General features: G+C 39.6%; 1 protein-coding gene across 1 annotated transcript; it reads left to right on the top strand.

Moving 5' to 3' along the window:
* The first annotated feature begins 1625 nt into the window (after positions 1-1625).
* On the top strand, positions 1626-8600 carry LOC139115372 (uncharacterized). The gene is made up of 5 exons (XM_070677440.1): positions 1626-2080; positions 3943-4233; positions 4415-4506; positions 5889-6234; positions 6951-8600. The coding sequence occupies exons 1-5, from the start codon at positions 1678-1680 to the stop codon at positions 7358-7360; spliced, it is 1542 nt and encodes a 513-aa protein (XP_070533541.1). The 5' UTR covers positions 1626-1677; the 3' UTR covers positions 7361-8600.
* The last annotated feature ends 1786 nt before the right edge of the window (positions 8601-10386 follow it).

The following is a 10386-nucleotide window of genomic DNA, read 5'->3' on the forward strand; positions in this document are numbered from 1 at the left end:
TAAATTTGAAGGTGAATGTAGATTCATGAAGGCTTGTGAAAGAACACCAATATTGGGAGTACAAACGTCGATATTTTTGAATGTGACATTTTCGAGACAAAGATGAAACTATAATGTCACCTCCAATCGATCAATTTGCCTCCAGTGTGATGTATATTTGGCTGTCGTCATGGCAATATTTTTTTTGTTGATCAAGCATGGTTTTACTTTGTTGGTTATGTGCCAACGCCAATGACTATAGAAATAACGGGCGACGCGCTGACCATTAACGTTTATTTGTGGGCAAGGGCGAGAGGAAAGCCCAAAATTAACGGGCGAGGCTTGCCGAGCCCGTTAATTTGGCTTTCCTCGAGCCCGCGCCCACAAATAAACGTTAATGGTCAGAGCGGAGTCTGTTATTTCCATTATATTATCAGCGAACCCGAGAAAAACGTCAAAAATTGCAAAAATTTCCGGAGCGAACGACAACTAGGCCCCAGAAACTGAGCAATACGCGACGCACTGTCACGCGCGCTGTAAAAATTGGCAAATCTGGAGATGTTTTCAGAAAAAAGTATCTCACCTTGACCTACAAGTGCTCCATTTTATTTTGTTATTGATTATGATTTACATTTGAGCTGTAAAGTTACGATACTTTGAGTTGTTAATCTTATTATTCATATTCACGGGCATGTAAACAGACCATTACTGTGTATTTGTGGTCAGTCACGTGGTTCAGCTCGACCAATCAAAATGCGACGGGCAGGGCATGGTAATATAATTCGTTGCATTAATCGAATTATCTTCTGCATCACATTTATAAGTTAAGATATGAATATTTAGATATCGTCTGCGAAAATTCAAATAACTAATTGTTAGGTTACAACATCACTAAGGTAGAACGTAGAGAACTACTAAATAGGTCAACGATTGATTATCTCTTATCCAATAAAAATGCAAGTTCGTGAGAAGGGTCTCGCGATTGATGACGTCACTAATTTCCAAAGCCCAATAAAAAGTGCCTGGGGGTATCGTAAGCACGGTCCATTTTTTTCTATTTGATCTGAAATGAAAATCATAAGACCTATACTTTAGATTGTGTTTTTAAGAAACCGTGTGTCGAATCGATAAAGTCTTTATACTTATAAAGTTTTGAGATACATAGTTGATACTGCATTAAAACGCAATAATACAGATAAATTCACACTAATGAGTTGCCTGTATTATAGAATAATACACGTAAATTCACATGAATCCACATGAATAGAGGCTAGCTGAATACAAGCAATGGATCATTGACTGTATTCATCTGTACATGCACTCTTCAGCTAATAATCCATGCAAATACAGTAAGGATTATTGGGTTTTCATGCAGCCAGGCGTCTTTCGATTCAGAGTTCAGTTCTAGCAACCCAATATCGAAATGCTGTACTGAATTCATAAAACTCGTAGTCAGATATTCTATTTCACAGTCATATCCAGTGATTTTCAGGGTCTATAAAACAACCACACAAAGCGTGCAAAATTTCATGATAAAAATGCTTTTGTATGTAAGGAATATATGTGAGGAACTATCCTATTTGGCGTGCCCGTTTAATCATTTCCCCGAATAGGGTCAGAGTTCATGTTTTTACGCCTGCGCATAACGTTTGGCTAGATACAGTTCAAGTATTATTCGGTTGCATCTATTTAAGCATTATGAATTTCGGCTTTTTCAGCCGAAGGCGATCACCGGCACCGGCACAAGAGACCCAGACCACGGAAACCAGAGCGACATCGACATCAGCAGCACAAGCACAAGAGACTCAGAGCACGGAAGACAGAGCAACATCGACTGAACCAAGTAGTTTCAACGCCTATGTGCGATACGCACGAGGTGGGAAAAATCCTGCCCCAATCGAATGCTTGCCAACAGACACCGTGTACGAGCTTGCCAACAAACTGAAAGTAAACGCTGAGAAGTTCAAACTGACTGCCGATGACATTGATGAGTCGGATATAGATATATACACTCTCAGTGAAAGCGGAAAGAAAACCACCCTTCACCCAAGGGTGAAAATAGCTTCAGTAAGCCATGATCGACTGGTATTTGATACTTGTAGTAAGTTCTACTATCATTTCAAGTAGCAGTAGTAGTAGTAGTGTAGAATGTGGCGATATTCACAAAACTCTAATGCCTTACACAGCAAGCAGCGAACTCTTAAAGAACCAGATCCTATGATCGGCGGTGTTTACTGCAATGTAGAATATTTCCTATGTATCTCACATGCATTATGGCCGCACAGGTTACCTAGACAAAGCCTGTCGCAACCTTTGGAGCATGACGCTGAGGGCAATGGAGCAATGGGCGGATACATAAATACTTTGAGAATTATGGGATAATGTGAGCTACGTTAGATGATTTCAAATGACCATTGAATTGGGATAACAGGTCCGAAAGCGTATAAATATACTGTGGCGAAATCGTTCATCGAACTTACAACAAGCGTGTTTACTAATTTGGCAGAGCACGGCGCTGAGCTAGTTGTGTGCCGGGGTGGGTGTTTTGTTGACAATACACATCCATACAGCAAGGACGCTAATAAATAATGAGGGTCAGGGCGGAAAAAATACTCGTACGGTCAAACTAAAGCTAGAGCCGTCGTGTACGATCATAACGTTCCAAGAGTACAACGTTCAGTCCGTAGAAAATGCAAATTGGTACGACTTTTGTACCTGGAATTAGCTGACTAAGGTTACTGAATATAGGATTCATCATTAATTGTGCGCGGGTACTCGTGATTCCGCATGGATCATAAAAAAGTTTGAGACTGCAAGTTGAAACGACGTATCTGCACTACGAGAAATATATATAAAAATTCCCCCGTGCTATTCTTTCATCCTACTCGAATTTCACGATGTCGGCCAAACCTCTACCCCTACAACTTACCGTAACCTCCGTATGTCGTCCATGGGGCATTGCACACATCATGGTAATCGTAATTCGGCTTCTGTGAAGGATTGAATCTGAAAATTTTGATTGGCCATTGTATTTCCGCTCGTCACACTATCATTGCGAACAACCGATGCCTTGGGTGTATTAGCCAGTAATTGCAACGTACACCGTCCAACGAACACCATCAACAATAATTTGATTAAAACATTTTTAACGTGGTGGTTATGTGTGTAATAAGTGTACAACTTACTGTAACTTAAGAGCGGTTATGTGAACTGTTTATGGTTTAGACAGTTATAAGATGCGAATACTATAATAAAAAAGTGACAACAATTTGTCAGCATTACAATAGATATAATACCAAGTGTTAATTGGCCATCCTTACGGGTCACTATGAAGGTCACGTGACGTCATAAGTATCTGTAAGTGACGGCAATATGTAAAATTCAACCAGTGCAGATCATGTTAATGTCTGACAGAAATTGCCGCAATGTCTATTATATGCAAAAAAATCAAATAAAGCCATGAAAAGTTAGGATCCGCAGGTCGATAGGGGATAAGAAGAAAAGGCCGTTCAAAGTACTATAATATCTTCTACCATCATTCTAAAATTATTTACGGAAATTTTCAATTCATTAAAGAAAGACTTTCCTCAAGGATTCTTTTAACCATTCTCTTTCAAAATCAAGAATAAAAATCGGGGGGTGTCACCGTGCAAATTTTGGTACTAGAGAAACAAGTTACTAAATATTTACCGATATTTGAAAATAAAAATGGCCGCCGTCCTGTTTTAACTCTTTTGAGAAAAATAAAATTTTCGATTTTCAAAAAACTAAGACGATGAAAATTTTTCTTTCTCCAAGAGCTTCAAAATGAGCCCCCACAATTGATAGATCAGAAAAGAAATGGAAATGTTTGAGAGCCCAAATATCTGTCCCCAAGGCGCATTCTACCGTAAATATGATCAGCCGCAACACTGAAAACGTAAAGTTTCTTTACTTGTTATTCCTGCTTCGTTTTCTTTTCAGATTTCGATGTCCAAGTCGCTCATGTAAGTCAGAGAAGCGTGCAGATGTTCAACTGTCAGAACAAACACACCGTGTATGACCTCATGTGCAAGTTACGAGAACGACTGCACGAGTTTGGACTGCCGCCCCTTGACGTAGAACGAGTGTGGTTGAACGAAGGGCGACTCCAAATCTATAGAAAAGCCAAACTGCTCGGAGGTGTAAACACTCCTCTTAGTTACAGTAAAAACTTGAATGAACTGAAAGGTGAAGAACTACTTTTCGACGTTATTTCCAAAACAGTCGACTTGGGTAAGTCTGGTCACACTCCTAAAATGCTTTAATGTGTCCCTGATAGCATTCCATTTATTCTAGAAACAGACCGATCAACACAGTTGAACTAATATTCTCTCTCTCTCTCTCTCTCTCTCTCTCTCTCTCTCTCTCTCTCTCTCTCTCTCTCTCTCTCTCTCTCTCTCTCTCTCTCTCTCAGAATATGTCACCAAGAAGTGTTGTGGACAGAACATTGTCTTTTTTGGTGGACCTTCTCACGGCAAATCATCTTTGATAAACACTATAGTGAAGGTAAGTTAGAAAATGGTTTAGTACCCTATGAAGAAATAGCCCCTCAAAATATGTAGTGTATACCGTGTAAGTCGAAAGCACTTTCGCTGTAGCTATTATGTTATCAATTTGACAAATACCTTTCGCGGCAAGAGGTTTTTAGTAATAATACGCCTTGAGGAGAGATATCAGACTCTTATTTTTAAGCACACTTTTCTGATCCACTGCGTGTCACGTGGGTGCTCATTTTAAAGCTCTTGAAGTAAGAATAAATTGTCACGCGCACCATCGTATATTTTTATTGAAAAATGTTCCCCCATAGAGTTAACACAGGGATGGTGTTTTAATCTTGAGTTCGAAAGAGAATATCTGAAAGCTTCCTTGAGGAAAGTTTGAGCAAAGATTAACTCTTTCACTTCCGGGGCTCGTACTGCCTTAAACTTACTGAATGTATATTGAGGTTTCACTTGAATTTTCCCACGCTGATTCTTCACTTTGATGCCGACCGTGACATTACAGTCTGCAAGAATTAGATGGTTTCGTGTGAATGATCCTTCTATCGTCAAATGTGAAATAGTGATCAAGGGTATTAGGAACTGTCGATTCGTGATTCCCCTGCAGTAGCCTATGTGCCGTTATCCAATAGCATTTGCAGAGTGTGCACAGGAGAGTCACTAGGCAAAGTTACGGGCTACATAGCTGTGAAAACTGTGCCTCGGGGACAGATATTCAGACTACCGCTTTCTTCAATACTTTTCTGGTTTACTGCTCGTGCGGCTCATTTTAAGCTATAGGGGCAAGAACAGTTTTGAATGTCTTATTTTCTAGAAAATCGAAAATTTTATTTTACCTCCAAGAGTTAACACAGTGATTGAGGCTATTTTGAATTTTAAATATTGGCAAATGTTAGGTAATGTGTTTGTCTGATGCAAAACGTTACACGGTGACCCCATATTCTTCATTTGGGAAGAGAATTGTTTAGAGTTTCATTTCGGAAAGTTTAAGAAAAAAATTTAAGTCTTTCACTTTCGAGGCGTATGTTACCTGAAATCATCTTGTCATTGGCATGCATTGCGACACACGACAGTTGCGTTGGTGTTATTGTCGTTGTTGTTATTGTAGATGCGGGAGCCATGGTTTAGATGAAGATGATGATGATGATAATGATGATGATGATGTTGATGATGATGATGACGATGGCGATGATGATGATGATGATGACGATGGCGATGATGATGATGATGATGATGATGATGATGATGATGATGATGGCAAAGAACTTCTGAACTTCTGAACAAATATTCTTATTCAAAAATTGATATAAAATATATAGATTTCACTCGAGTGGATATCTCTTCGATAATTCTAGTAATTCTCTCTTCTTTGTATGCGCACTTTTACAGTCACTGCAAGGTTTCCACCAAAATTTGGCGCAAACTTTCACAAATGCTTCGGCCGGTACCAAAGTCTATACTCCTTACAGGATCGATGTCAACAACAGAAACTTCACGCTGTGGGATGTGCCTGGATCGTCACTCTCCAGTAAGATAAGTCGGCACAACACTGACGGTAGAGGGATCATCAATAAAATCCTGGACGGGAGGCTACCGGCGCACTCTTCAATCGAGGGGCCTTACCGGAGCAGCAGTGCTGAAATAGACCGCATCCACGCAGCGGTGTGTGTTCAGAAAGGGACTGCTGAACTCGAACGTATGCATTCCATGGTATTTGAAGCAACTCGGAGACAAGGTAGCTATTGCTAACTTTCAGTTGTTCTCAATTTTTAGGGTTTACATACTGCTGGCTAATCAAGGAGGAGCTGTGACATGCGTCGACAGTCAAAGCAGCGCCCTCAAGCGTTAAATCTTACAATCTTGTTTAATACGCAGAGGGCGCATTCCGCAAACTATCGACCATTCTCTTTCAAAATCGAGTATGGAAATCGGAGGTCTCCATGCAAAGTCTGATTAGAAAAACAAATTACTCAATATCAACCGATATTTGCAATTCAAAATTGCCGACATTACTATGTTTTCTCTACGGGGAAAATAAAATTCCAAATCGTCAAAAAAACTGAAACGGTAAAAAAAATGTTGCTTACTTCATGAGCTTTAACATTAGGCCCCCTGCCCACAGCCCCCGAGTAGTAGACCAAACGAGAATATTGTAAAAGTTTGAGAGTCCGAAAAACTATCCCTGAGGCGCATACTACCGTAACAGATTTTTGCTTTGAAATCGACGTAACGCTGTCTACGTCATGCCATAGATGGTGGAATGGGCTTCTACCGTTATTTTGTTGTTTTTTATGACAAACTCCGTGAAACTTGTTCTTTCGAGGAAATCGTGACAAGAAGAGCCTCATATTTTCATATGTTTGGATGTTAGCATTGCTTTTAACTGACACTTATTTCCTTTTGAACTGTTTCATTGATTCTGTTATTTTTTTTTCCCAAAAAAACATATAGGTCGAAGCATGCCAGTATTTTTCATCATAACTCACCAAGACATTATGGAATCATCGGAAGTGGAGGACAAGATAAGTGAGGTCTCAAAGACGTTCGGAGTCGACAGAAGCGCCATTTTCACCATTTCCAACTATGACCACTCCGCAATGTACAGGGACGATCCGCAGAGAGATGAGTATGTGTTATCTACTCTATGGCAGATTCTCTCCTGCGCCTACACGTACAAAACGCGGGGGCGTGTTCGGATTGGCGAGTCATTGGTGGACTTCGACGCCCTTCCCGAGCGGGTGGAGGAGAGTGCACAAAGCACTGCGCAAGGGCAGACAAACGAAGATCAACACCCCTACCTTTACCCTGAACCCGGGCGACGTTCACCCCCACGTGACACCAACTTTTGTGCGATATCGTGACTTGTTAATAGGCAATGCGTATTTTGTCGAATTAAAGTAGATGTGTTGTGATGCATCTGAATGGAGTTCTGCTTCTTCATAGCGTTGGCCGCTCACAGTTGAAAAGTCACCTTGGATGTACAGCTGCCATGGGTAACTGCAGTGTCGTTCTTGAAGGGTTTATTTTTTTTCAATTTCTTTTGCCGCTTATCAACACTTCAGTTTACTCCTTCGTACAGTCTGGTCATAGAAAATCTACTGATTTCAAATCAAGATTTTGGCTCTTCGATGTACCTTATTACAACAAGACTTGTTGTTCTACGATGACTATTTTCGTCGAAAATAAAGCATGGAATAGTCAACCAGATATTTCTCTTGAAAACACTACAAATATTCGTTCATCACGTGCCAAATTATTGCATATGGCTGACTTTGAACTTGTTTATATCTGATACAAAGATTGCAAATGGTATATGACATCAGTGTAATAATGCCGGTCAGACAATTCCTTTCGAACTCAATGCAAACTCCACACCAATGCGTTGGTTTTGAGGATGGTGGGCTATCTCTTTACCGGTTGATCAAGAGGAACCAATGGACAAGTTTGTACAATACATGCACATTCTAAAACCCTCTTACGTTGTCAGTCTTGGCAAAATTCTCACCCATAGACTAGTATACGAAGCAGAAAGCTTACCAGCGTAGTCGCACAGCTCTTTTCCTCTTTAAAGTTTATTGAAGAATGACTTGTATATATGTGTGTTCAATGTGATTTACTAAGCTCGCTGATTCTTACGCAACTAAGACTCAATCGTCTGGCTTTTAGGATTTAAGGAGCTATTCATTTGAATGTCAACTACTGATATGCACATTGTTGTAAAGCTACACTGGTTTCTTCAACCGCGGGGGTGCAAGAGAGATCACCAGTTTAGGGGTTTTAAGAATATACCCTCTAAATGTTAAGAATACTGAAACATAAAAATTTTACATTTTGATTGACTCATAAGGTGTTGATCAAAATTAATTCGTATAATGTACCATCACTTGCCAAAAGCTTGAAGTACATGTGCAATTTGACGATCATATGTATGTTGCAGATACAAATAAATTCTACTTTATTTATCAACCATCAATGAATTGAAGCATTGCTTTCCAGCGTAAGTGCTTCTACCAATCTACGCTAGAACTCAATCAACCGATGTTAGATTATTACCTTGAATATACCCAGTCTCTCGCAATAAAATATTAAAGAGAATCAATTAACCTCTGTTTCCTTGTATGTCTTTCTCCTTTCCCGTGTCTGTCTGTGTCTGTCTTGCTCCTCTGTCTCTGTCTCTGTCTTATATTAGCCCCAAGTCGCTTGGCTTTTCTCGGCAGGCCAGTTTCTGGCCACCGCATTCAACCCATGAATCTATGCGACAGCTTGCCACTAACACGACAGTCTGCTGAAGTTTATTTCTTCAATTTATTGATATTTATATGTCCACAGACTTAGAGCAAGTCTATCTGTCTGTCCGTCTGTCCCTCCCCTCTCTCTCTCTCTCTCTCTCTCTCTCTCTCTCTCTCTCTCTCTCTCTCTCTCTCTCTCTCTAAATTAGAATTCTATCGTGCGAAGAAAGAATTGATAAATATTTGAAAATTATAAATGATGACAATTAGATTTAATATGTATGTACAAAAGACGCGCATTCCGTAAATTGACCACTGTGTGATCCGGTTATGATGTCTTATTATTAAAAATGACTTTCACAGTTTCGGAATACGAGAACAAGTTATTAGTATTATTGAAAATGTACACCATTTTTTCATTAGCACTACTAAAATACAACAGACGGAAATGTATCGGACACATGTCAGGTTTAGCTATATTGTGATATCGCTGACGCAGTGCTTATAAGCTCCTGGCGAGTTTGTTTTTTTTCATAAATGCGTCTCGGAGACAGATAATCTGACTCAAACTTTTACAATTCTTTTCCGATCTACTACTTGTGGGGCTTCATTTTAAAGTTGTTTGGGTAAGAAAAATTTTACCGTCTTAGTATTTCGAAAATCTTATTTTTCTCCCACGAGTATCCTCCCACGAGTATACACAGGGATGGCGGCCATTTTGAATTTTAAATATCGGTAAATCTTTGGTCATTTGTTTCTGTAGTACCAAAATTGGCACGGTGACCCCCGATTTTTATTCTTGATTTTGAAAGAGAATGGTTGAAATATTGCTTGAAGAAAGTTTTAGCAAAAGTTGAAGTCATTCACTTTCCGGACGCATACTACCTTAACAAATTGAATTCTAGTCCGGATGAAAACTCCACTGTAAACAATCATATCGGTTAAAAGTTATATTGGACATTACAAATGTATAACAGGCTCTATGGATACATCGAACAGTGGGCGCTTGAGCTGGGTTATTGTTCGAGCAAAGGAAACTGCATGTGACTGAATAAAAGTACAAGAAAATACACCATTGGTTACAGGTAATGGAGCTGTAAGGTGGGGGGGGGGGGGAGTAAGCGCCTCGCATTTGATTCGAAACGACTTCATATCAATAAACTTTTGCTCCAATATGCCTCAAGGAAACTTTCAACACTTCAAAATCAAGAATTAAAATCAGGAGAAACTAGAGAAGTAGAGAAACAAATTATCTAAATATTGACCGACACTAGAAATTCAAAATGGCCACCTTCCCTGTGTTAACTTTATGAGGAAAGATTTTGCTTTTGAAAAAAACCAGGACAAATCGCCTCGCCCCGTTTATTTCTCTGAGATACTTTGCTTTCCTCACAGCCTTTGTTGTTGTTTCGACAGTGATCAAGATGGATTGAGTAGTATATGTTTGTTACATTCATGTCATTCTAACTTAATCTTTAAGACATGAATATAACAAAGGTGATCTTAATAAGAGCGTTGAGACACAAGGTACTGTACATTAAACATTCTGGAACATACTACACGTATTCCAAATTTTCCAAGGCGCCACGCTCCACTTTCAACTCCTTTCGGGATTATGAATCTGAAAATACATGTACTGGAATCACGATTGGTGTTCT

Source organism: Ptychodera flava, chromosome 17, assembly GCF_041260155.1.
Source record: "Ptychodera flava strain L36383 chromosome 17, AS_Pfla_20210202, whole genome shotgun sequence".
In the NCBI taxonomy this organism is placed as follows: Eukaryota; Metazoa; Hemichordata; class Enteropneusta; family Ptychoderidae; genus Ptychodera; species Ptychodera flava.

Coding starts and splice junctions, on each gene's coding strand:
- LOC139115372 (XM_070677440.1), top strand. CDS start 1,678: ATGAATTTCGGCTTTTTCAGCCGAAGGCGATCACCGGCACCGGCACAA. Junction 2,081..3,942: donor ACTGGTATTTGATACTTGTA/GTAAGTTCTACT, acceptor TTTTCTTTTCAG/ATTTCGATGTCCAAGTCGCT. Junction 4,234..4,414: donor TTCCAAAACAGTCGACTTGG/GTAAGTCTGGTC, acceptor TCTCTCTCTCAG/AATATGTCACCAAGAAGTGT.